The following is a 27,942-nucleotide window of genomic DNA, read 5'->3' as shown; positions in this document are numbered from 1 at the left end:
TATATTTTTTTTTTTTTAAAAGCATCTTAAAAGCATTTTTATATATACACATATTTACACATTTATTCTTGTGTTTATAATATATAGTTAGGGTGTTGACATTTGCACAATCAGTTTTTATATGTATTTTTATATTTTGATATTTATACTGTTTTGTGCTGACACATTCATGTGTAGTGTTTCAGACTTAGGAGTAGTTTTATTAATCCAGGAAGTGATGTCATGTAAGATTTCCTATGTAAAACAGTTTTCTTCCTTAATTTCCTTGTATCTGATGAAGTTCCTGCTTTAATTTGTGGAATAAAAGCGCTTATACCTTTTTGTTTGTCTGAATAAACAAAGCATCCTTGTACTGAATTAGACATGCTGGCTTGATTTAAAGTATACATTGGATTATTTCAGGACTCACTGGTTCTTATTGCCTGCATACTGCTTGTACGACAATTTTCTTGGTATTTTTGTGGGTTATTGCTTCCTGCATACAATGTTTTTCTTTTCTTTTACAATAAATTTAAGAAATCATGTTTAGACTATCCCTGTACTTGTTTAGACACTTGATTATTAATTGATCTTCTTGCATAAATGTATATCTTCCCTTCAAGAATTTCTGTAGTGCCACTTATATGGACACTGAAAATGACTAGCCCTAGTACTGAACTCTGTAGAATCTTGCTGGCAGCCATCCATTCATTCAAATATACTGCTTTTCTATTATGTTCTTCGTACTTGTGTCAAGCCAATGTTTTATCCAACAATTTTAAAATATGAAATAAAAGTTTTAAAATAAATCCAAATATATATAACCATTGTAGAAGTAAAGATGAAAAGAGTATGCACACCGACAGGTTTGAACAGTGTTCGATGGTAAGTGGGGGCAAGTAATGGGACACTTGAATGGTTGCTGTACTGGGCAGGGACACTGAAAGGCAGGGATGTGGGGGTGGTCCTGATCCAGTACCCTACCTAGGGCCCCATTTGACCAAGGTCCAGCTCTGGCTAGTGTGGTGATTGACACTAAAAAATGTTACCTCAGACTTTAAGCTTTCTGTCAGGAGGTAAAACTAACTCTTCAAGGAACCCGTAGCTACTTGTCAGATTTTTTTTTCTAATAGACAGATTGTCCTGGGTTCTTGTGAGGATTTCTTTATAATTTAAAATTTTTTGTTAGGAAAATAGCTTGTTTTCTATCACAAAGTGTCATTATGGACTGGCGCTAGTACGTTTATTTTGTCTCACTAAAACATTTTACCTCAGAGCTTAAGTTTTCTGGAGGAAAGACTAACTCTTCAAAGCTCTTATGACAGCTAGACGTATTCCTTCTGACAAATTTGGAAAAGCCTGGATAGAGTGGGAAGAAGTTTTATATCTCTTCCACTTTAGTCATCACAAGAGTTAATTGTCAGGCTCACATGCCGAAATTTCTGCTAGGTTTTTTGGACAACTGAGAAAGTTAATTTTTGACCTCCCTTCTTCAGAGACTAAGGCATCTCTAAATTCATTACTATTCTCTATGTTTTAGGTAACCAACCATTCTTTAAAATGTGCTCAAGACACTGCCACTGATGTTTCTAAAGTAGCTGCCACTGAGTCAGTTATAAGAATATCTGTCTGGCTACTTTCTCAGAATTTAACAAAGGACGTTAAGGCTGAGATTCTGGATGACCCCTGGATAAAGACGTGCTATTTGGTCCTTCTTTTGCTCTAGTCCTTAAAACATTGGAGGAATGGGGTAAAGCTAATTCAGGAGATTTTCCAAATTTTTCAACCCTCCTTGACAAAATATAATAGACAACTTTCATCTGTTTCTGGTTCCTTTTTCAGGAAATAAAATAAGTGTTCCCAGTAAGGCACAGGCAAACAAAGTTTCAGAAAGCAATAGCATGGAAGTTCAAGAAAGAAAGGTGGGTCCTCACAGAACCAACACAATCTAAGACTGACTATATGCCTCTTCATGTGCTTTCCCCTTCTCACCCTGGCAATCCTCTAAAGCTTTCTGAAGTCTAGGTCTTCACTTTCCTCAGTGGCACCAGATAATTTCAGACACTTGGAATCTGAGAGTTGTTCAAAAAGGCTACAGCTGGCAGTCAGATTTCCTTCCTCTTTTTCAAAGGATTCCTGTTCATCCAGCCAATCAAACCTCCCTGTTCCCTCCAGTTCTAGATCATATGCTGTACTGGGGAAGGAGATTATAGAAAGTGTTCCACATAACTAAGAGGGAAATCATTTGATTTAAGGATCTTTCTGGTGCTAAATAAAGATGGCACCTGGAGACCTGTCCTAGACCTATCTTTCTAAGAATTCACTTCACATTCCAATTCTAAAATATTTCATGTGATTGTTATGTTTTTCTGTGTCTGGTATACATTTTCAGTTTTCCGCTTTGTCCTTTGGTTTGTCAGCAGCTCCAAAAGGGTTTACAAAGTCCCTGGCTCCTGTAATATTCATTGAAAGTTACAGAGCAATCACTTTTTCCCTGTTTAGACAGTTGCCTTATTTTTTGCAGATTCTTTCACAAGTTGTCAAGAATCTCTGGCTTGGTTAAAAGAACTTTTTCTCAGCCTGGGTTTTCAGGTGAATATTTAAAAATCTATCATGCCATCTCACAGGATGGTATTTCTGGGATGTCTACTGAATGCATCTCTCATGATGGCTCTTCTTCAGATCAAACTGGAATGTTTCTAGGAACAATTTCTGATATTATCCAACCAGACTTTGGTATCTCTCAGGGAATATCTCAGAATTCAGGGTTTCATGGCATCTACTATACTCAGGATTCCTTTGACCAGACTTCACATGTGAAATATTCATTGGTTTGTCGAATCTTGAACACAACACCAGCACCCCTTTCATTTCAAATTCCAGTGTTGGGGGTTGTAAAAAGGGAGTTACTCTGGTGGATGAATCAGTTGATCTTAACTCAGGTCTCCCTTTTTTGCTTCCAACCCCAACTCAGAATGTAATGACAGATGCATCAGACTTTGCTTGTGGAGCCATATCCAAGGGGGTGAAAATATACAGCCTCTGGAACAAGTAAAGCACATAAATATCAAAGTGATGGCTCTAACAATTGTTCTCAAATCTCTGAACTATCTTTTGACTCCAGGCCCTCTGCTAGTAATCATGGTCAATACACAGTGATGTGGCACATAAACAGGGGGGACCAGTTCCTACCCACTTTTGCAGACTAACTATGGTACCCTGGGAATTAGACACTCAGCTCCATCTGTCAGTACAGGCCACTATATTTTTTTAAGAGCAAAACATTGCAGATAAGCTGAGCAGGGTCAGAATAGACCCTCTTGAAAGAAAGCTGCACCCAAGGGCCTTCCAGGAATTGATCCTTCTATAAGGAACTTTTGAAGTAGATCTGTTTGCCTCCAGCCACAACATGCAGCTAAAGAAGTTCTGCTCTAGGACTCCTTACATACAGGCCTGGGAGACAGATATCTTCATTTCCATGGCTGAGAATGTTCCTTTCCACTATTTCCTTCGATAACCAGAATTCTTCTAAAGGTGCAAAAGGACACTTAAAGGATAATTGTGGTGTCCCCCTTTTGGTCCAGACATCAATGGTTCTTTCTTTTGAAAATGGCCAAAGGCAATTACCACAAAATATTCACAGAATGGACTTTCTCACACAAGGCAGGGGTTGTGTGATACATCTCAACCCTCTGCTTCTTCATTTCACTGCATGGATGATAGAATTTGACTACCTTTCAAACACTTTTCTTCTGAGAAATTTCAGCAGGTATTAAAGGAGGCAAAAGAAGCATGCTACTAGAAAACCATGTATGGGTAAATGGAAAATATTTTCTAGCTGGTGCTATGACAAGAACCATGACCTTTTCAAGGCATAAATTCCTTGTTCTGCAATATTTATATGAATTATTATCCTCTAGCCTTTCTTGCTCTTCTGTCAAGATTCACCTTTAGGCCATCTATGCTTGTCTGTTGTTAGACCCACCACCCTCATCCCCATTTTCTACCCTACCTCAAATAAAACAGTTCTTGAATGGGTTTTATATATCCATCTACCTAAAAAGGAGGTAGTGGCTTCTTGGAATCTTATTTTTGTACTAGAAAAACTTCACTGTTTCCTTTTGAATGGCTCATGAAACTGTTTAAAGTTCTTATTTGGAAAACAGTGTTACTCATTACTCTAAACAGCTCTGAGGTGAGTATAAGTCACAAGCTGTTATGGTTAACCATCCCTATCTCAACTTTCACAGAGATAGGGTAACACTGAAAACAAATCTTTCCTATCCTTCCTTTACACCTAAGACTGCTTCAGACTTAATATTAAGCCAGGCAGTTTATATCCATTTTCTTCCCAGAACCAAAAAGAGAGAGAGAGAGAGAGAGAATTTTACCACTCTGAATATTCATAGGCAACTCTGATACTACATTGAATGGACAAAATAATTCATGACTTCTTATCAACTGTTAATTTACCATGAAAGTAAGAAAAAGGGGCAATAAGTGCCAAAACAGACGATTTCTACACGGTTGTCTTATGCTATTTTTTTTTTTTTTTTTGTTATTCTTACCATAACAAGACACATCCAGACAAAGTCAGAATCCACTCTACCAGGGCTCTGGTTACTGCTGTGGCTGTATGGAATGACATAAAACTCTACCAACATACTAAAGGCAGCAGTGTGGTGATCTGTAAACACATTTACCAAGTACTACTAACAATGCTCCATTTACTCCTTCTGCATTTGCATAACAGACTTTGCTAGGACTATTCTCTAGGGGATCCTGGACTATGATCCTTATTTCTCCTCCTCCTTTTTTTCCTAAGCTCTGGTAGTCATCTCATATAGGTTAGACTACTGAAACGCTGATCAAATGATGAACAGATACAGTTGTGTAAGTGAACTTAACATAACAGTAGTTCAAATAGATCACTGTTGGAGTAGCCATGCCCTTCATCCATCCCCATCTCTTTAGTCAATTTTATAATATGGTACAGTATGAGATTATTATTATTACTGTTCCTATATTTCTGGGCTCTAGCCTCCCTCTCCTGAAGCATGAATGCTCTGAGGTTTTGGCTGCTTAGCCACTGACTGTATACTGCTCCCCTCAAGGTATACAATGCCTGGGCCATGGGGAAAGTGTTCTAAAGCTTTGGAATCCAGATAGCTGGTCCAGTCCTTGGCATGACTTACCATATAGCTTGGGCTACTGTAACAGTGATCTATTCAAACAACTACTGTTATGGTAAATTTACTTAAACATCTGTAGTATCCTCTGTCAGTGTTGTAAGAATTCTAAAGTGAATGCCATCAGGACCCATTGCTTTGACTAATTTAAATTTTTGTACTTCATTCACTATTTATTTTTGCATTAAAGAACTAATATTAAAAACCGTATCGCCTGCATTTTTGCTGATTAATCTTGATAAACCTCCCATCTCTTTCTTAGTGAGTAATATGCATGATTGTTTTTATCATCCCTTGCTGACTAGAGCCTCCCATGTAATATATCTTTACCATCTCTAAATTTCTGTTTCTTTGCTTTGGATTTTTTGTTATCATTTCTTCTGTGGAATGACTAGAATCAACCCTCTCTCTTGTAATCTGTAAACATACATTTTCTTTATATCAGGATGAATATTCATTCATTGCCATCTATAAATAATACATGACTTGTCCCCTTTTGTGTGGCAATTCTGTTTTTGAGTCTTGACTTTCCATGAACCCTTGTGATGTTTCCTTTATGTATTTGTCTTTCCTGGTTTGTACATTGTATTTACCTTCATATTTAAAGGGCAACTACATTGTCATGATGTAAATTTCCTCAGAGTTTAAATTCCATCCAACCCTTTTTCAACCCACTTTATCTTTTACAGTGCTGCACAGATGCCAGAGCTTCTTGCAGCAGTGAATGGGCATAAGGCTTTGAAGCTCATTCTGCACAGGGTGCCAGTATATTGCATTACATACATGAGCACATAATGCTTACACACCTACTGGTAGTTTGGAATTGTGGCAGTGAACTTACTGCATGTCTTTGGGAAGTGGTAGGAATTTTTCCTTGAAACAAAATGATCCTGTACTGCCCTATATAAACAAATTACATTTTAGCTTTTTCTCCCCTTTTACAGTATTCCTTTGCTACTCAGCTTTTTCAGTGCATACCATGCTGGGGTTCCATGAAATCTACTGCTTTCTCTATAAATTTGTCTAATTAGAACTGGCATCATATTAGTCATTGCATTTTAAGATTGTTGACCCAGGAAAAGAACTATCTCTCTCTCTTTCACATTTGCGCACCATATGGTACATTGGGCAATAAGCACGTATCAGTGTTGTTGTTTCTGTAGCATTTACGGGTTTTATAGGCTCAGGTTGCTAGCCCAAGTCCAAACCCTTCTTGGAGGGTGCACCACACACATTCACACACACACACACACACACACACACACACACACACACACACACACACACACACACACACACACCTAGGGCTAATTTAGAGTGTGCAGTCCACCTACTGCTTGTCTTTGGAATGTGGGAGAAGACCGGAGCACCTGGCAGAAACCCATGTGAATGCAGGAAGGACATGCAGACTCCACACAGAAGGCATCCTACCTGTAAATCGAACCTGAAAACCTCTGCTGTGAGGTGACAAAGCTAACCGCTACACCACTACGGCACCTCAAGAGAATACCAGTGTAGCCATAAATTATTTTCCATTCACTGAGCCATAAAGCGTTTGAGTCTCTAAAGATTCATAGCTCTTTTACTATGTAATGTCAGCCAAAGTTAAGGCAGCAAATGAGACTAGAATGTTAAGAAATCAGGCACCACTGTCTAACACAAAAAGTGACAGGGTGGGGGTGGGGGGGTGGGATAAATTGCCTAATTCTTAGTTTTTAAATTTAAGCAGGATGTATAGTTGAAGGAGATAAACAACTACATGGAGTAATAGAAAATGAGAAGGGAGGTGAGCAGTTCTGATTCAGATCAGGATGCAGCAAAAGTGACACAATGTTTGCAGTAAGACAGATACTTGAGAAAAAGCTAAAAATGAGGAAAGAATCCAGCTGGGTATTCCTAGACTTGGAGAAAGCATATGACAATGTCCCAAGAAAGCTCATTTGGGCAGTCTTGCATTGGTTTGAAGTCCCAGAAACATTGGTAGAATTAGTGCAGGCTATGTACAAAGACCCAATGACTGAAGTACAAACAGTGTTCGGTCTTACAGAGCGGTTTCCAGTGGAAGTTGGTTACATCAGGGTTTACCTCTAAGCCCACTGTTGTTCATACTAGTGAAAGACTTAATTAGCAAACAGGTCATAAGGGACAGATCAACAAGTTTGCTGTATTCAGATGATGAGACACTACAGGCAAACTCTGAGCAAGATCTTCAGCAAAGGATAGGGGAATGGAATGCAAAACTGAAGGTACATGGGATGAAACTGAGTATAGTTAACTCAGTTGTAATGGCAGCAAATAGGGGAAATCAGAAGAACCTGTGAACTGAGATAGAAGGGAAAATACTAGAACAGGTTAGCAGCTTCAAGGATCTTGAGGGGTGGTTGAGGAGAAGGGAAATCTGAATGAGGAAGTCAAAGCTAGAATTAGAGTTGTATCAGCCAACTGGCACAGAGTGTCAGGGGCAGTGTGTGACAGAATAATGCTAAAGAAGCTGATAAGTAAGTTCTATAAAACAGTGGTGCAACCAGTACTACTGTATGGTACATAAATGTGGGCAGTAAAGGTAAAGTAGTTGAAGAAGCTAGAGGTGATGGTGATGAAGTGCCTGAGACAAGTGGTAGAATGCACACTGTGGAACAGATGAAGAAATGAGGACATAAGAGCAGAAGTTAAAGTAGCTCCAATTGTAGAAAAAGGTCAAAGGGAAAAGATTACTGTGGTTCGGGTACATGTGCAGAAAAGAAGACAACCTGGTGAAGAATTTTTGGGACAGACAAGAAGAAGGCAAGAGGAAATGAGAGTGTCTAGCAAAAAGTGGATGAATTGTGTGAGAGAAGAGCTGTGACAGTCAGGCATGAGTGCTGAAGAAGGTAGGAGAGCGGCATGGAATATAGAGAGATGCAAACAGTTGACACAACACCCCAACCCCATGTAGAAAATGGGAAAATGGGGTTGATGATGTATTGTTGAAGGAGAAAGAGTCGACTGCAATGCATTTCCAATATGGAAAAGAACACACATCAGAGAGAGTTACTGGGAAAAAGTTATGGGCTCACTGTCCAGAGATCATAAAAGTAAGCTATAATTCTGAATACTGTCATTGTAGGTTAACTGATGGTATATTCTGAATGAAAGAGATGTTCAAAAATATATTTTAAGGTCACAGAGTGTTATGTGAGAAGGAGAAATGTTACCAGTAAACAGAATTACATCACTATGACCCCCCCCCCCCCACACACACACACACACTCCATTTGGGGGTGAACAAAAATAAGTATCTGTAGTGTTTCAGGGTCAGTAATACTGTGCATGAAATTAGATCATTTCTGTCCAGTTTTTCCCTATAGTGGCCTTTTAACTTTTGCACTTCTGCTGACAGAACATAATTATTTTCTCTCCATTTGTGAGTTTTGGACGAATTATTCATGTAGTTTTTTTCTTTATCCTTTTCTACCTTTACCATTCCATCTTTTTTTTTAAATCTTTTTATTAACAATTTTTAATAATGCAATACAAAATGGTAACAGACAGTGCACAACCAAAACAATGAAAGTAATACAGACATATACAACAAATAACTATTTACAGATACGCATTATGTCCAACAAAATAAATAAATTAATAGTGATTAAGCTAGAGGAATATCAAATAAAGTATCCCAATATTCAGTAAAGTGTGTACTAAGTCTCTGGGTGTATTTCAGGTATTTGCGGGCAAGTAAGTGTTTGGTAGCAAGTTGTTTAAATCCATACCAAGTGAGTACAGATCTATCCTTCCAGTTAAGTTCGATATAAAGTTTGCCAAGGGAAAAAAGTGTTATTAAAATACAAGTCTGAAGTTTAGATACTCCTGTAGACAGGATATGTAATATTGCAAATTTCCAGGACAAAGTCACTTTTTCATATCATTTTTTCCCAGTTGTACCCTAAGGGAGCACCAGAGTCTATAAGAGCATTTGTAGCTCCAAAAAATATGGAGCAGGTCATCATTGTGATTTGTACAATAGGGACAGAGGGGAGAGGAGGAGGGATAGATTTTAGAAAGTATAGCAGGGGTGAGGTATGCATTGTTTAAGATCATAAGTTGGGTATAGTTAAGTTTTTTAAGGGGATTAAGTTTCAATGAGAGTTGAATAGCTTAGAAGATTTGGTTAGAGGTAATGGAGGGATCCTGGTCTTTCCAGTAGTTTGAAAACATTTGATCATTTTGGGTTGGGATAAAAAGAATAAATTTGTATGAATTAGAAATCATTTTCTTAAGCAAGAGGAGGTGCCATATGGATTTGCAGGCTTTAATATCATTTAGATTTAGAGAGGTATCTTCCAAAGTATTACAACAGAGTTCAAGGATTTGTCTCAAGATGTTTGTATAACTTTTGGGTAGAGACATTAGTAGTCTTATTTAGGATAATGAATTATTTCTAAGAGGAAAGAGATCTGTTATAGTTAACTCTCTGATAAGGGGATATTTATCCAGGTTGATCATTTTGTTGTTCAATCTAAGGTTGGGGTTGAGGTGGAATGGTTGCAGGGTATTAAAAGCAATGGACAGTTTTAGAGATTTGAAAATCTTCTAAAGAATAGTTATTTTATGCTTAATAGTTTATAGTAATTCAAAGTTGTTTCGGTTATCAGTATTCAGCAAGGGGAGAGCTTTGGGGTTAAAGCTAAATATTTTGATATAGTTATAGTATACTTTTACCCATGTAGGAGACCAGGTAGACAAATTGGGAGCATAATCAGATAGTGTTACTATGTTGTTGCCATTGATAATATCGCAATAAATTTTGAAGTCAGGTAGACTTAAACCACCCTTGTCTTTTGGTAGAGTTAATCTAGTATAGCTAATTCTAATTGATTTGGGGGACCATAGGAATTTGGAGAAAGATGCGTGGAGAGTTTTAAAAAAATTGTTGTGAATTATTATGCTAGATGTGTTGTAAACATAAAGTAGACAGGGTAGAATGTTCATTTTGATTATAACAGCTTTGGCAAGAAGTGGGAGGTGTAATTTTGCCCATCTGTTCAAATCTTGTTGGATGTTAGATCGTAGTTTGGAGATATTATTTGAATAGCTTTGGTTGTGGACTTGGTGAAAGGAAATACTGAGATACTGTATAGAATCACTAATTTTGATTTGGGGGGGGGCAGCTAGGTAGTCGGCAAAAAGGGTTCAAGGGAAAAAATTGTTGATTTCTCTAAGTTTAGTTTATATTTGGAGAATTATGAGTATTTATCTCTTGAGTCTAGTATTTTTGGAAGTTCAGAATTGGGGAGGGAGTAATAGAGGTTAAGGTCATCAGCAAAGGCTGAGAATGACATTTTAGTATTGAAGAGGGTGGGAGTATGATGAAAGTTTTTTTTGGGTGATTAACAGGAAAAGAGGTTCAATATAGAGGTTAAATAGGTAGAGCAACATTGGACACCCTTGTCTAGCTCTATTTTTAAAGTCAATTTGAGAAGAAAGGTTGTTTGTAAGATAGTATGGGTGTTGGAGTATAGAGTTTTAATGAATTGTATGAAAGCTGGAGGAAAGTTGAACCTAGGGAGAGTAGCGAGGAGAAATTCTACATTCAATCTGTCAAAGGATTTAGAGGCTTCGATAGCCAGGGTATATATACGGTTGTGATTAGTGGTAGAAAGGGTTAAGAGGTTGTCAAGGAGAAGAGTGTGGTCAAAGGTTTGTCTATTCTGAGTGAACCCTGACTATTCAGTGGAGATAATGGTAGAGATAATAGGTTTAATTCTGTTAGCTAAGATAGAAGCATAGATCTTCATGTTGAGGTTAATAAGAGTGATGGGCCTAGAATTTCAAGGGTTTTTAAGATCTGAGTAGGATTTAGGGATGAAAATCATTTTGGAGGCATTTAAGTGTAAATCTTTTATTCCATTATGAGTAATGTAAAAACTAAATGAAAACTCCAGCCAAGCTAAAACTTCTACTGAGTGACCCCTCACATTTCTTGTATCAGAGGCACATGGGATATGCAAATGACACTTAAGAACATCCGGTGTTTCAGCTATATGGTGATTCTGAATGCCCATGACTTATTTCTTTTTAAGTTGTTTCAATTCATTATGAGTAATATAGGTGGAGAAGGAAAATAGATATTTTTGACTAAAAGCATTGTAGAATTCTGCGGTAAAGCCATCCAGGCCTAGGGCTTTATTGGGCTTAAGCTTGTTGATAGCCATGATGATTTCTTGTTGGGTAATGGGAGATGATAGGGTGGTTTGTTGTTCAGGGATAAGTTTAGGAAAAGCTAGTTGGTTCAAGAAAACTATTCCATCTTATTAATCTTCACTGGCCACACTTTTGCCTTACTCTGCTCACTTATGATTCCATAAAATGTTTCATCTTTCTTTTTGATGTACTCAATTACATTTCAATCCATTTAGAAGCTTGCTTTTTTGACTACCTTCATTGCTTCCTTCTGTGCTAAATGGTATAGTCAGTTGCCCTCCTCCTTTGTTTTGTTCTGTTTCCTAAACATTTAATTTTTACCATTAGCTTTGCTACTACCTTGTTTGAGAACCAGAGTGTTATATTTATTTTTCATGTTTATGCTTATTTCCCACAAAAACTTATTACCCTGATAACAAATTTTATGTATCTCTACCACCTCTTCCATGACATAACTTTATAGGACCCAAGCATCTGTCCACTTACCCAGTTAAATAAATTAATAAATAAATAATATACATTCTTCCATCCTCCTTTTCTCATGGATTGCTTGTGGTTTCCTGTGCCACAGCTCAATTTTCTCAAGTCTCTCCTACCACGGCCAAAAGTGTTAATGTTTATTAGCTCATTTTTATAGTTAGGCTGATTGTAAACCATGCTATAATTCAAATAATATGTTTTTTGAAATTCCTGCCCACCTGCAGGTATGAAATCTGTCTCCTTTCTTATCTAAGACTACTAAATCCAAGAGTGCTCATTCAGGCTATATTATTACCTGTCTGAGGTCCATTCCTTGAAAGTCATCAAAATCATATGTTAAATAACTAACCAAACTGGTAATTTAAAAGATAATAGCTGAATTTAATTCACATACTTGTTATATTTCGTATTTACTGCAATACTCATTAAGTTAGAGAGACTGGATTTTTGTTTTATGATTGCTATGAGTACACACCGTGGTTAGACAAGAGGCTGAAAATGAAACCCACCTGTTCATCTCTGGGAATATCAGCATAAGGTATAAAGTTATTTATGTGACAGTAGAAGAGAAGCTTGACACACCTTGTTATGCACTTTCTGTCTCTGATTCTTATTATAAAGTCTATTTAAAAGTTAAAGTCTATTTACAAACATCATATATTTATCAGGCTATAAGTTCTAGCTACCAAGAAAAATAAGCAACATGCTCTAAGCTTTAAAGATAGTTCTTACTTCAGAGAAGATAAAAGCAATTTTTTCTGTCCATTTCTTGTAGTGTATTTGTGTGGGTGAGTTAAGTAGGATAAAGTGAACCTTCCAATACAACAAGATGGTTTGGGATTACCTGATCTGAAGGTATATTTCAGAGCTACACAGTTAAGGTTCCTATGCACAGCACAAACAGAAAGTTATATTTTGTTAATGGTCTGATGAAGCTGTGGTGAAAGTGCTTACCTTATATTAAAGGAATTTTATGAGTACCTGGACTGTGTTTTATTCTGCAGGTTTTGCTATTTTATACAAATCAAATACAGAAGGATTGGCCATAATGTTTTTATCATGAGTGCTTCTACAAGCTAATCTATAAAAATGATTCACTTCTACTTTATAGTAACCATTTCAGTGAAATTTGTGCAAGAAAAGCATTATTTGAAGACAAATCCTGTTGAATAATAGGCTTCACAGCAAAGTTTTATACAACAATATCAAAGAAGAGTAAAGCTTTGTAAAATGGAAAACAACTTTGATAAGGAATTAATGGATGCACTCTTCTAAACCCAGATAACATTACCTCTTGCCTGTTCAAACACTTCTCTTTAACACTGAGCCACACAGAATCTGCAACTAGCTCTGTTGTACCTTCTCCAGACACAACATAATATGCCAGAATACGTGCTGAAGGAATCATATCACTGGTTATTGGAATATTAAGACTTTGGAATGTTGATGTGGGAATTCTGGATACAGAGTTGAAATGCGTAATTCTCCCCTTCGATATGACCTGAAAAATAAATAAACAAATTGTTTTAGTTTGTGCAGTTTTGTTTTATTTGTATAATGTGTGCATTGGGGTGGTTTGAAGATCTTAAGTCTAAATTAGTTACATTTCTTTTCCTATCCCCTTTTCTGCACAGTAATTGTTTTTACTCTTCTTTTGAAACTCATAACTGTAAATTTAAATGTTGCTGGATGTAATATGGCACATCTGTATTCAGTAAATGTAGCTACAATTAAATAACCTACACCCTACACTCTCTGTAGGTTCCCTGTTAGCTTGACTTTGAATATTAGTTTGTGCATGAAGTAGAGCTTAACCTTATGGATTATTTAAGCAATAATCCATGACTGGGTGTGGGTATCTCAGGATTTGCTCATTGTTGGTGTAGTCTGATCATGAGGGTGAAGCCGAGTGATCAAACAAGGCCAACCACAGATAAATCCTAGGATACCCATACTCAGAACGGGATTACTGCTATTAAACAATGAAATTATGCAAGTAAGATATTGCTTACCATTCTTAAGTAGTTTCATTCTATAATGACACTTTAGTGTTCTTCCACTTCCTTTACTCTGTAGTGATGTACTGCACATGCTTAATACATATACATCTGCACATTTGCACAGTACAGTGCAGTAGGTAGACGAGGGGTTCAAGTATAAAATCTGTTTTTTTTTTTTGACTGCACACAAGTTATATGGCAAAAAAATGAGGAAAATCAAGGGTGTTCTGCAAAACTGTGGATTGTTGAGAGAAATGGTTGCCAGCAGTATAATCAGTCGTAGTGTCAGTAACCATACTTTGCAAATATTTGCAATTTTACAGAAGTTCCTATTTTTTTCTGATATTTAACAGTCAGTCTATTAAAATATCTTTGGGACAGTAATAAGGAGAATATTCCAATAGAAAGCCAGCCACTCAAGAAGACTTAAATAGACACACTTTTTTTCTAGTGGGATTTGCTCAATTTACAACAGGCATGCTGACTGAGTGTCCAATCAGCTTGCATGTTTTGGAATACTAATAACCTTTTATTGTATAATTTATATTACTGGCTGGACGACATTTCTTGTTTTCTTTTTAACTTGCGATCTATGCTGCAGATACCTTACTATATGTGTCATGGCTGAAACATGCTTTATACAACATCTACTTAGGTAACAGATGCTCAAAAGTAAACACTTTTTTTCCAGATCTTGGTATAGTCTGTTATTAAACAATTCTTTATCACTTGCAACTGTGGATATCCTTTTATTTGTTTTCTTGTTTTAATTTTGTTAATTAGGTAAGCACAGCAAATCTTCCACTCCTTTCATTAAAGGCAGTTCTTGCTTTGTTGTTTGTTCCATAGTGAACACCTGTAAAAAATCACTGCCTTTTTGCGTGTATTTAATTTTGACAGTGTCTTATATGTGTAGCCTGGCAACAACAGTCACAGTGTAATTAATTACTTCTGTACTTAAAATGTTCCCCATACTTTAGTTTGAGCACTCTTTGTGCCTGACTCTGCATTTTGTAAGAAGATGCACCTTGTCTTTGGAAATAAGCACAAAAGTTCCATGCTGGGATCTATAGACAAGCTCTGCATGTCTGTGTAGTGCTTATTTTCAAGGGGTTGGCTGCATGAAGAGCCACACAGCTAATCAAATATGTATTAGGCAAAAAATAGCCCTAGCCTACTGAGCAAAGCACTGCATAAGAGAAGACAGACATTGCAGTAATGAGATAAACAGCACTGGTCTGCTCTAAGGCAGGAGCAGAGTTATAGCAGTTTGTGCAAACAAAATAGCGGATGCCACAGACGAGACATGTTAGTGTGGCAAATCAGTGAATGCTCACCTGTACAATGTAGTGCCATAGAACTGCATGTAGCTCCCAGTGGGCACAAGAAGGGCAGCATAGCAGGCAACTGATATATCAGTATGAGTGTACACAGTGAAGGGGTAGCTCTGTTCACCATAGAAAATGGTAAGAAAATGAGGTTGATGGGAAAGAAGGAAATGGATGAATAACAAATAGAAAGAAATACAGAATGGTAACCATAATATATGAAAGGGGAGGGGGCATGTACTTTTTCTTGTTTTGTGGGAAAATGTCCCCTTTTGTAAGTGTTACAGAAGAGGAGGAGCTGGAGAATGTAGTGATGGCTGTGGATAGGATAGCGGGAGAAGGGCAGGAAGCAGGGGCAGCACACAGTGGTGGTATACATACAAAGTTGGAGAGGACAGTGGATGAACACATACAGAGGGTGGATAAATGGTGGTCTGGATGAATAAGAAACTACACATAAGGGGAAAACACCTGAATGGAGGTAGACTGGGAATCCTGGCATGACTGGATGCCATGCCAGAAACAATCCAAAGCAATGTACAAAATAGCAGTCACATTCCAGTGACATGCCCAAGTGAGGTAATTCAAAATAAAACACACAGTAGAATGTGAAAATCCAAAATTTATTGCAGATACATAGACAAAAAAGAGAAAAGTCTGAACAGCAAAGCATGGCATCTCTCTCTTGGGTGGCTGATGTTATGAGCCAGTTACGCCTCTGGTAGACTAATGAATGGGGTCTGCAGGTCAGGTGAAGCAACCAGTCACCCCAAATTGCACTTCACATTGCCAAGGCAAATCTTCAGGCTGCCATAAGAAGTGTGTTGCCCCAGGGATATATGTAGAGGCATGGCTGCAATAAGTAAATGGGGGGGGGGGGTTGTGCATAGCATAAGTTATATTTGATAGCTATTTCCAGTCTTCGTTATGTATCTGGTTAAGAATATTACACACACACACACACACACACACACACACACACACACACACACACACACACACACACACAAACATGCTTTGCCCATAGGTGCCATGACCACCAAAGCCAGTGATGATGACCCTTCTCTTTACATGCAAAGCAGTATTCATGCACAGGGTTGAGGGTCACAGGTGGTCTCAGTGGCGATGCATGTTATTATGCATCACCACAAGGGTGAGGATTAGGACCATAATATAACCCTCAGTTTCCAGGATGCTGGTTGCAGAACAGACAACCTTCATGGTTGCCTGTGTAATGGCTTTTGCCTGGGTTGCTCTTGTCTCTGTACAGTACTGGACACATGCCCCTTATATAGAAGAATGAATGGGCTGATCCTGATTAGGGGATGGCTTGTTGGTCAGCAGGCAAGGGGGTGAAAATATATAGGAAAAGGAAAACAACTTGCATGACATGGTACATCTGACAACATCTGCTGGAGTAGTATAGTAATGTATACCAGTATACATGCTACAGGGGATCATGGAGTCATACATGTGATATCTACCAATGGAGTTGTGTGTTCATGTTTTCATAAGTTCAACTGGTGGAGGATCCAGCATAACAGGAAAACATACAGTGGACACCAGTTGAACATCTTTGGCAAATGATGATGGCAAAATGCATATGCCATGTTCTGATGACACAATGATAATGTCTACAAGGCTGCATGGGGATTATCAACCACATCCACCTTTACAGAATCCCTTGTAGAGATAAAAGCTTAGCACATACCCTTACCTTTGTATGACGGATGTCCTGTACCTATAAGTCCCTCACAGACTGCACCTGTATCCCCAGCTCACACAGCATGTGGCATACATACAACCACTAAAGTAGGTATATGACATTGGGAGGGGGTGCAGATCCAGTATCACTGGAGAATTGTCTGTGATATGGCTGTGACACTCAGCATCAGGTGAGTAAGTCCAGGCATGACTGGTTATTACCAATAAAATGGTAGAGATGATGAGTGCGTTCAAATGACTTGCAGGATGATGCTCGCCAGCTGCACAGTGACATGGATTGTAGTTACAGAGAGCAAATACTGCTGCTAAGGTCACGATTGGTAAATGTTGCCTCTTCCGGTGTTTCTATGAGATACATTTCAAAAACTATCTAGCCTTCCATCAAAAATACAGACTCTGACTGTCAGTGGGTCTGGATGTGAAGTGGCCACAAACCATCCCAAGTTAAACTCCACAGACCATTGTTGAGACAGCATCACTCTCACTTTTGGACACCCTGCCACCCAGATCATTGTCCATGACCTGGCCATTTTCCAGGTCATGTGCAATGGTGGTTATCAAGCTCAACATGAGACACCCCATCAGGGTGCATGTTCATGGTCCTGTAGTTCTACGCATTCCTTGCCATAGACCACATCAAGCACCAATATTGCAGAGCAAGACATTGGACATCAGCAGTGTCTTGCTGTGGCAGCTTAACCACACAAGTGGGGAATGTGACCCCTGACTCTCCACAGCATCCCAAAGTTCTTGACTGCTCTGTTCACATTACATGACTTCCCCATATTATAGTATTGTAGTCAAGTTTCCCCTACATTCCACCAGCCTACACAAGTGATGATGACTGTGCCCTACTCATCTGCTGTGTGGTTATGGTGACATCTGATGTATAGCATGTTCATCCATGCATTGTCTGCATAGCCCTTGTTCTAGTATCATGCACACATCACTTTTTCTGTGTTGTCTCTGTAATGGCACAGATTTGTGGACCTGATGCCACAGTTTTGTGAGGTCTGCAAATTATTCTACCAATTCTACCATGGTTATGGCTATGTTGTTGCACCTTCCTCCCCTGATGATCCACTCTGCCCTTCTGCTGATGTGATTTGTATTGAAGATCCTGCCGTGATGTTACTTGCTTTTCCAGTTGTTCGTGAAATTCCATGTACTGTATCATGGCACACAAAGAACATATTGATGCATCTGACTGGACTGTTTTGGAGTGCCCCTCCTATGTTGTCTAGGCATGAGAGACATTCTTTCAGTAGTCTGTATAAATGCTCCACTACATTTTGCATTTCTGCATGGGCTATTTTATAGACCATTCCATGGATGGTCAGAGTTTGGTGTGTTAGTCATCAACCAGGGTTGCAGTGCATATCCAACATTGGCTGCAGCACACAACACACAACATACTAAATGCAGCCAGCTCCATACATGCATGCTAACTATGTGTATAGACCTGCTTACCAGGTGACCCATGTGGGAAGCCTCTCAAAGGAAACATTAGTATAACTCAGAGGTCTATCATATTAGCAAGTCTTGTGCTGCCTGGATGATACACAAGCACGTTATAATGACCTAGGCATTACAGACCACCTGGCAGTTCAAGGAATGTAATATAGTGTATTGATGTAATGGAGGCTGTCTGAACAAGAAGGACCCCTGATAGCAATAAATAATACATTCTGTGTTTTCCAAAACCTTAGGAAAATGGCTATGGTGTTGGTTCTCTCCTCTGCAGTTCAGGGGAACCAGATGTTTTAGAACTGTAACTGGTTTAGGATTTGTTAGAATGATGTCTGCAATATCTTTAATAAGTCTGTTGCAGGTTGCTGGAATATAGTTGTAGATGGGATGGTTAAAGCTAAATGTACATTTCTATCTACAGGATATTGAATATCCTTTCTCCCTCATTTATAGGTTCTGGAAAGAAAACAGGGACATGGATAACTTGGTTCAAAGTACTCTTGGCTAATACTTACACATAAATGAGGGATTAGTTCTTAAGAAAACCCTATCTTTGTAGAAAATAATTTAAGGTTGCCCCATGAAAAGTTTGCAACTCAGATACTCTTCTTGCAGAAGTCAGAGCAGTGAGCAAACGTATTTTGCATATTAAGAACCTCAAGTCAGCTTGATGAGCTGTTTCAAATGAAGCCATAATTAATTTTTCCAAGCTAAAATTCAGAACCCAAGGAACAGCCACTTGTTTTCTAGGAGGCATGGTGTGTAGCACCCCTTTCAAAAACATGTTCATATGTGAATGTAATCAAACATAGACTCCATGGGCGTACATGATGAAATGGCTGACAGGTGCACCTTGATGGAAGAATAAGCTATGCCAGAGGATTATAGCTCACACAAGTATTGCAGAATCAGAGAAACACTAGTCTTAAAAATATCTTGTCTTGACACCAACTAAAATTATTTTCCATTTAATTAAACACAAACCAGGAAAACCAAAGGAAGACTGAACAATCCCAAGAGATAACAATCCTGCTGCTGTAAAATGATGTGGAGACTTGCAGAAGAAATACTTTATTCAAACCAAACAGTGCTTTCATCCTATTTTCCATTTGTTAATATATGATTTCCTAGCAGCAGATTTTCTAGCCTCCTTTAATATATGCTGAACATCCTCAGAAAATTAGTGCCTAAAAGGTATTAAGACTATCATCCAGTTAGTTCCAGTTGTTTGGTGTTCAGCTGTATCAGACATGTCCTGTCTTGTGTGAGTAGGTCCAGCCTGTGGGAAAGTTTGTGGTAATTGCCCTTTGCCATTTCCAAAAGAAGGGGGAACCACTGTTGCTTGGACCAGAAGGCAGTAAAGACAGTTATCTTTGTAGTTTCCTTCTCAATCTTCAAAATGACCCTGAATATTAGCAGAAAGGGTGAAAAAGCATACAGGAACATGTCTGTCCAAGGAAAAGAAAAAGCACCTGTTTTCCAGACCTTCTTGCATGGAATCCTAGAACAGATTATTGCCAAATGATTGTTGTGACTGGAGGCAAAAAGTCATATCTGAGGTGTTGTCAAGTCTGATTTGCTTAGATTGGTTGCAACTTATGGGAGGAATACAGTTGGATTCATGAACATTATCCGTAAGTATTGGTATCTGTTAAAATCGGATAATGTCTTACAGAAATATGTAGGGGACCGGTGTCATTACTCATTTCGGAAAGGGCAGTCTTTGGGCTCTCTTTTTAGTCATTAAAAGAAGGTTTATTACAGAGATACATGTTCCATTACTCAAGCTCACCTTTTTACAGGCCCTGTTTTTGGATGCTATCCATGTGGTCATTGTACCTACTGCCCTAGGGTGTTGAAATGTCAGACTTTTTCTTCACAAAATTGTCCACAAGTTTATGATATATTATGTTTTGCCAATTGCAGTACATCTTGGGTGATTTATTTGGCCCAGCGCAATTGTCGAGCTTTCTATGTTGTACAAACTTCCCGTCCTTTTAAAGTTAGGATAGGGGAACATCTTAGTGATATTAAAAACAAAAATGGGTCCAGTTCGTTATATAAACACATTTCTAAACACCCTACGGGCAATTTTTGTTTTATGGTCATTGATCACATTAAGGACAGACATGTACAATCCCATGTCTGTCCCTGACTGACCATCTTCTTCACCCCTCTTTTTTTTTTTTTTTTTCTCTTCTTGCCATACTTCCAAACCTTGATCTACTGTAAATAACTCTAACTTTTCAAGTGTTTTTTTTCTCAAGAATGATATTTATTTTTGTATATTCTGTGTGGAGCTTTTTTCCCGGGCCTCTTAAATGTTCTACATGATAAGCTCACTTATAAAGAGAAAATGTGGATCATCAAACTAGGGGCTCTATTTTCCCCTGGCTTGAATGATCAATTTTGAGGCATCCAATTCATATAGTTGTTGTTATATTTTGTTGTTATATTTGGGTTTATATACTCATTTATATAATTGGGACAACTGGGTTCATTTGTAACACATTTCATGTATTTTTGAACTAGTGCACTATTTTATTGATGCACTAGAGGGCGCTCCATGCTTCCTATATGAAGTTTATATAAGTTGCAAGACAGGAAGTTAGTTTTTGTCTTTATTTTGTACATCATGTTTGGTTGCTGATGAAGGATTTACCGAAACCGGTACAACCATGTTGGTTTACGGTTATGTTATGTTGCTGTCTTGAATTTGGACATTAAATGAAGATTGCCTGATTCCAGGAGTTTAGTGCTGGCTTTTCTTTTTTAACTTTGGTTTGTTTTTTTTAAGCCGTGCACCAGCCGTTCGTGCAGGAGGAGGTTTTGGACTTAAAAAGGAAAGGTCCAGAACTGGACTCCATGAAGTTTCTTTCTTTGAAATAAAAAACATTCTTGAATAAAAACGTTCTCGTGTCTGAGCAGGAGGGACATTTTCTATTACCCCATGTCAGCAGCTACTGAATAACAGATGGAAAAAGAGATGTATGATCTGGTGGATGAGGAAGGATCTCTTGAAAGGGAGGAAGAAAATTCCACTGCAATCTGTATATATGATTTATCACTTTCAAAACCCATTTGTCTGAAACTGTCTGTTGCCAAAGTGAGAAATGGAGTTTCAGATTTTTGGGAAGGAATAAAGGCTTGCCAGGCTTGGGGGTGGGGGAGATATTCAGAAAATAGTAATTCAGACTTATTGGACTCTCCTTTATTCTGGGTGGTTCCTCCTCTACTGTTAGAGCCTCCCTGTCATTCTTTTTAAAAACCTGCTTCCCAGCAGCCTGCTGTGTCTGCTTATTTTGCTTTTTATAAAATGTTGTAAAGATAACATTGACAAGCTTGGAGAAAAAAGACTGAAAAATCTGTGAAATTCCCTGAATTAGCTTGCCCCTATCATCACACTGTTTGAGGACCTCTGCCACAGGTGGTGCAAAGACTACCTCTTCTGTCTGAGGGAGCATTCAAACTTTCAAATTCAACATCCTCAGGAAGGCTGTGAGTATACAGCCAAGCAAGCCTCTTTATAACAGTTCCAGTAGCAACAGCCCTAGAAGTGGCATCAGCCTAATCATAAGCACATTTCAAAGCGTGGGTAGATACTTGACACACACAAGCAATACAATTATACAAATATGTTTTTTCTTTAGATGAAAGGAAAGAAGCAATAATGTTATTCATACTCTCAAAAGAGGCAAGTATAAACTTTAACATACAAGCCTGACAATTAAGATTTCTAAAGATAAGTTTTGCAGAAGAAAACACTTTCCCCCCAAATCTATCAAAAGCTTTCCCATCTTTATCAGAAGGGGAGAGGCTGGCATTAAGTAGATATTTAGCAGCAGCTGGAGTAACGAGAGCAATCAGTGTTGGGTCTGATCTGGGGGGGTTGAACATAAAAACCTATAAGATTAAGGGGCTTTATAAATCTCTCTGATTTCTTGGGGGCAGCAGGCTGTCTGTGAGGCAAATTACAGGTAGCAGTAAACACATTTGCCAGTGTTGGAATTGTAGGTGGGACTGAAGTAGGTTCAGGAAATTTGGTTTCAGTGACTCATAATATTTCTTAAGACACAGTGGAATATTATGTTCCCACTGAAACAACTGATTCACTCTGAAAATTTTCAAAAAAGGAATATCCTTCAAAGGGATTGTCACAAGCCACACTCTCCTCAGAATCAGAAATCTAAGGAGAAAAGTAAACAGACATTGTCCCATCACAATCATTTTGTCTTTCAAAATCTTGAACCTCCTCAGAAAATGAAGAATCTCTTTTTCTTTTAAAAGAAATATCTGAACTGGATGGGTCCAGGGCCTGAACTAAACCCTGAATCAAGCTAAATAAATCACTCATCAATCCTGTCCAAAATAACTAGGAGACTTTTATGCTTCTTTTTGGCAGGAATTTCTGGAGAAGATCCACTTTGGACAGGCAAAACCTCTCTAGAAACAGAGACACCATTGTGGCTAGACAGAGTGGAATTTCATGTTCCTTTTTCCAAGACTGACAAGAGTGGTTCTTCCTTGCCCACCAAGGGCACTCCAACAGTTGCAGAGGAAGTGTATAACCTCTAGTCTATGGTGGATCCATATCTCTCAACCTCTTAACACAAGAAATCTGGACAAAGCCAAAAATAATGGGGGGACAAAGGCCTACAAATAGCAACACATTTTAAATACTGCTGATGTAAACTTACAAAGTTGCTAGAATAAAAGTGTTTGAGTTACTATGCATTTTCTGAAGGATATGAAGTCTGAAACTTAAACGTCTGTCATTATTTAGAGATTTCAGTCCTCACTAATTTGCCAGAAAACTACAGATTTTATGAGGAGCAGATGAAAAATCTGAAGCAACAAATGGGCTTCATGAAAAAAAGACAACTAAGCGATAATACCTGTATGTTAGACGCCTTAATTTCTCTCTTAACTAAAGATAATCGTCCAAGATATGCACCCTTTAATAGACGCCTCAAAAACATTTGACAATGTGGACCAAGATTTTCTTTTCTCAACAATGTCACACTTCAACTTTCCCACTTCATTTATAATGGCCATCAAGATGACTTATAACAATGCCACAACCATGCTAAGCATTAACAAGTGGTATTCTAAACCTATTAAAATCACAAATGAAACTCGTCAAGGTTGCCCACTATCTCTGTTCCTTTTTAATATTTATCTAGAACCACTACAACTCCATATCACCCAAAACACATACCACCATTTCCCAAAGGTATATAACACAATTGTAAAAAACTCAGCTTTTGCTGATGACATAAACTTATACTTCGAACTCCCTAATACAGACTTACCAAAAATTCTTTCCTCAATAGAGCAGTTCTCTACAGTTGCAAATTATAATATGAACCCCAAAAAATCCTCAATCTTCCCTCTAAATCCCATGAACCATAATACAGCGTACTTCCCTTTAGTCGACATACCCATAACATATAAGCTGAAATACCTAGGCATACACTTCTCTCATACTTGCAAAGAAATGCATAGCTCAAATTTCCTAAACACATGGGATAAAATTAGGCAAGACATCTTAAGATGGGAAAACTTAAACCTATCGCTCCTCTCTAAATCTGCCATTATCAAAATGAACATTCTTCCCAAAATTCGATTTCAGCTAAACTCTATTAACCTCAAACTACCAAAAAAACTACTCAAAGAAATGGAAAAGGCCCTCTCCAAATTCCTATGGCACCCTAAAACAACAAGAATAAGCTACAAAAACCTTACAATACCAAAAATAAAAGGTGGGCTGAGGCTACCAGATTTTGGCCTATATTACCTTATTATCAAAGCAAACAGGTTGATCCAAATTGCAAAAAAGACTTGGTACCCAATATGGGTTAAAATCTGGGCAAATTTATTAAATTCCATAAACATAAATCCCAAAGCTGTTCCTTTCCTCCAACCCCAACAAAATTTTTTTCACAAACTACACCCAATAATTAAAAATGGTATTACTGCATTCCAATTCCTTTTTCTTTCTCTCAGTCTGCAGAATTTGTTAGTACTGTTACAACCTATACATGTCAACCTGAATATTAAGTTAAATAATAAAATGATTGATCTCAAACCATTCCCAAGAATTAAAGAACTAATAATATGGGCTATCTTACAGTACAAAGATGACACACTTGATAAACTAAGAGAAAAAATCAAGTCGCCAGCTTGCTATAATTACATTCTTAGACAAATGATATCAATAATAAACCTAAAATATTCAAACCACAAAATAGAAACACAAAATATAGAAAATACTCAAAACATAATCAAAGCTCTAAAATCGAATGAAAAAATGTTATCAAATTCATATAAACTAATAAATGAGTTAGAACACCAATCAGCGTTACTATACTCAAAATACTGGGAAAACGTAAATAATAATATCTCTACAATACAAAAACAAGAGGCCATTAATAAAACCTTAAAACTTACACCTTTCAAAAATCTCATATACACACAACTGATGATTAACAATAATGCATATTATACCCCAGCTGTTCTCAAAAAAATTGGTTACAAAAAAAAGCTCACTGTGCCCCTTCTGCTCTAGGGAAGATGTGGATATTCTCCACAACTTCTGGAGCTGCGAGAAAATCTCCAAGCTCTGGTGTTCTCTAAGATTGTAACTAGAGAACGTTGGATAAGCAAAAACCACTCTCTCATGGGAAACAATGATCCTGCATATTATTCCTAGTTCAATCATAGGAATGCACAAACATATCTTAGTTACAATATGCGCACTACTTAAATTCTATATAGTTAAGAATTGGGTCAATAGCAAAAACATCTCATGGAACAACTTTAAAGAAATGGCAGTTAAATATATCACCTCTCACAAACTAGCTACTAAAAGTATTAAAAAAAGATTATACTTCCAAACATACTGGAATTCTCTCCTAGAGACAATTTTGATTAACATACAGAATACTTAAAATTCAATGTCAGGTAGGTGGCTGATTTTAAATAAATCCTCTATGTTATTGAACATAAATAGTTGTATCACTGATATAGAAAACACACTTCTGTGATTCAACAAAAGGATGGCTTCCAACATTGTATATATTGTATATAATGTATATATATATATTTTTTCTCTAGTTTTTGGAAAACTTTAAAGTTTTTTCTTTTCTTTTGTCTTTCTTTTTATTTTTTCCGTTTTCATTTTTCTGTTTTCTTCCAGTCTAGACAATTAAAGGTTTCTTCCATATACAATCCTAATTCTCAACATCCTCAGCATAACTCTGCACTAAGTAATCCTTAGATATGTTGTAACCATCTCAACTGTAAATCATAAAGTTTCTTGCAAATGTTTTTCTTTGGAAAGTTTGGATACCTTTACTCAATTATGTATTACATGATGTATTGTCTGCAATCATTTTGTACTTTCACTTTTATTATGCATTTGTGGAAAAAATCTGAACAGTTCAGAGATATGGTGGCTGTAGGAAGTACACCATAGTGGGCCAGGAAAAAGAAGAATGATCTAAGTAACTAGAAATGGCCACAGCAGAATCACCAATCTGTGGCTGAGGCACTTTTGTAGTCAGCTGAAGTGGCAAAGGCTGTTTGTTATTTATTTTATTTATTTTGTAATGGCTGCAAGAAGGAACAATCAAGGAACTGGTAGGTTATTCAGTGGTAAAGCCAGATAAGAGGCCCAATTCCTGGAGAAACTTGACAGCAGTAGTCAGTGAAACAGGTATATAAAAAAGTCACTTTTTCCATCAAAAGCACAATGAAAAGAACTTTAAACACTTACTGCAGCTCCCAAAAGTAAAATAACACAAATTTTAACAGTAAAAAATAATTTTAACTTAGTTTTAACAACTTTTTTCAGAAAAGTAGAGTAACACTCCTATTCAAAATTTACCAGATGTTACATGACAGTCTATAAAAATACATTTTTTAGCCTAAAATTATTTTCATAGGAAAAAAAGTTAATGTTCTGTCATAAAATTAGAGTGGAAATCTTTTTCTTCCCAAATAGAACTTATCTGCCCAGCAATGGAACATTAGTTGACCCGCGATCCTTGAAAGCTTGTAAGAGGAGTTCTCTCCTATGGCAAACCATTCTTTTTCTCATCTCTGCTTGAGCTGACTAATAGTTTGGGTGCATGGAAGGCGCTCTTATGCTTTACACATTCATAGGTACTTTGGTGTAAACTGTGTATACTAAGCAAACAACCACTGGGGCCTCTATAAGCCCAGCCATGCAACTCAAAGGTATCCCACAAGTTATTGTGCCATAGAAGTTATTTTAACAGGTTCATAGGTTCATACTAGGCTATCTGCCCTAGGGCATTTATAAGCCTAGCCAGAGTGTGTGTGGCTTTCACCACCCCTTAGGATGAGAATACTATACCCATTAGTTTGCTGTGCCTCTGTCCAGCAGTGATATAGAGATGATTCCCGGGGTAAACCTACAATCTCCCATCCACTCGTCAAGATTTCTCTTGAACAGAGTCAGTGAGGGGCTCTGCCTCATGGACTGGGATTCTGTTCCATAGAGTAGGGAGTCTCTGGGTGATGAATCTGTCCCTCCAGCACATCCTATTTATATCCGTGTTGAGGTTTAAGTCTCTTGCTCCCGTGGCTCTGGTGGATTTGGATTTTTTGAGGTGGAGCATGTCCATTAATTCCGGTTTGGATATGGCCTTGTATGTCAGGCACAGATCACCTCTGAGCAGACGGTATGCGACTGAATAGAGCTGGAGTTTCTTCAGTCGGGCATCGTATGACATATGTTTGAGCCCCTTTATCCTTTTGGTGAGGAACCTTTGGGGTCTTTCCAACTGCTGCTGGTGTCGGGTAAGGTACATTCTGAATGGGGCGTTGTACTCAATCATTGGTCTGATAAGTGAAGAGTACAGGGGTACAATGACCTCTCCTGATCTGGATGTGAATCCCTTCATGATCAGGTGGGCAATGTAGAAGGTCTTCCTAACCACTTTGGCAATGTGAGTGTCAAAAGAGAGGTTACTGTCAACTTGGGTCCCCAGGTCCCTGATAACTTCTTCCGTGTTTAATGGATTACCACCTATGTGGTAATTAGGGGTTACCTTGTTTTTCCCAAAGGGTATGACTATACATTTTTGGCATTTAGCTTAAGGCCATGGCTCTGGCACCAGTTATCCATTTCTATGAGACCTCTCTGGAGGATGTCTGTGTTTGATGGAGTGTCAATTATGGTGCCCAGTTTGCAGTCATCTGCAAATTTTGTCAGCCACAATCCCCCTATGTTTGCCTGCACTTCAGAAAAATAAATGCCGAACAAGAGGGGCCCAGGACTGAGTCCTGTGGGACACCGCTCGTGACCGGCTTAGAGTCTGACATGGCACCAGCAACTCTAACCCTGTGTGTTCTGTCCTTGAGCCAGTTTGCATCCCATCTTGTGACATATGGGTTTACATCTAAGCTGGTGAGCTTTTCTATGATGCCCGAGTGGGGTATTGTGTCGAATGCTTTGCTAGGTCAAGGTAGGCTGTGTGAACTGCCTTACCCTCATCAATGGCCTTAGTGACTGTTCGAAAAAGTCGACCAAGTTCAAGAGGCAGGATCTGCCCTTGACAA

At 38.0% G+C, this 27,942-nt stretch overlaps 1 protein-coding gene across 1 annotated transcript in view; it reads right to left on the bottom strand.

The window, feature by feature from the left end:
• C5 (complement C5) overlaps positions 1-27,942 on the bottom strand; it is a 1,726,304-nt gene that overhangs the window by 1,229,095 nt on the left and 469,267 nt on the right. The window contains exon 13 of the mRNA XM_044057986.1: positions 13,123-13,332. Within this exon, the coding sequence (XP_043913921.1) occupies positions 13,123-13,332 (210 nt within the window). The remainder of the gene's footprint in view (positions 1-13,122; positions 13,333-27,942) is intronic.

Source organism: Protopterus annectens, chromosome 16.part0 (assembly GCF_019279795.1).
Source record: "Protopterus annectens isolate FY-2018-M chromosome 16.part0, PAN1.0, whole genome shotgun sequence".
NCBI classification, from domain to species: domain Eukaryota; kingdom Metazoa; phylum Chordata; order Ceratodontiformes; family Protopteridae; genus Protopterus; species Protopterus annectens.
This window is presented reverse-complemented; position numbering and strand designations above follow the sequence as displayed.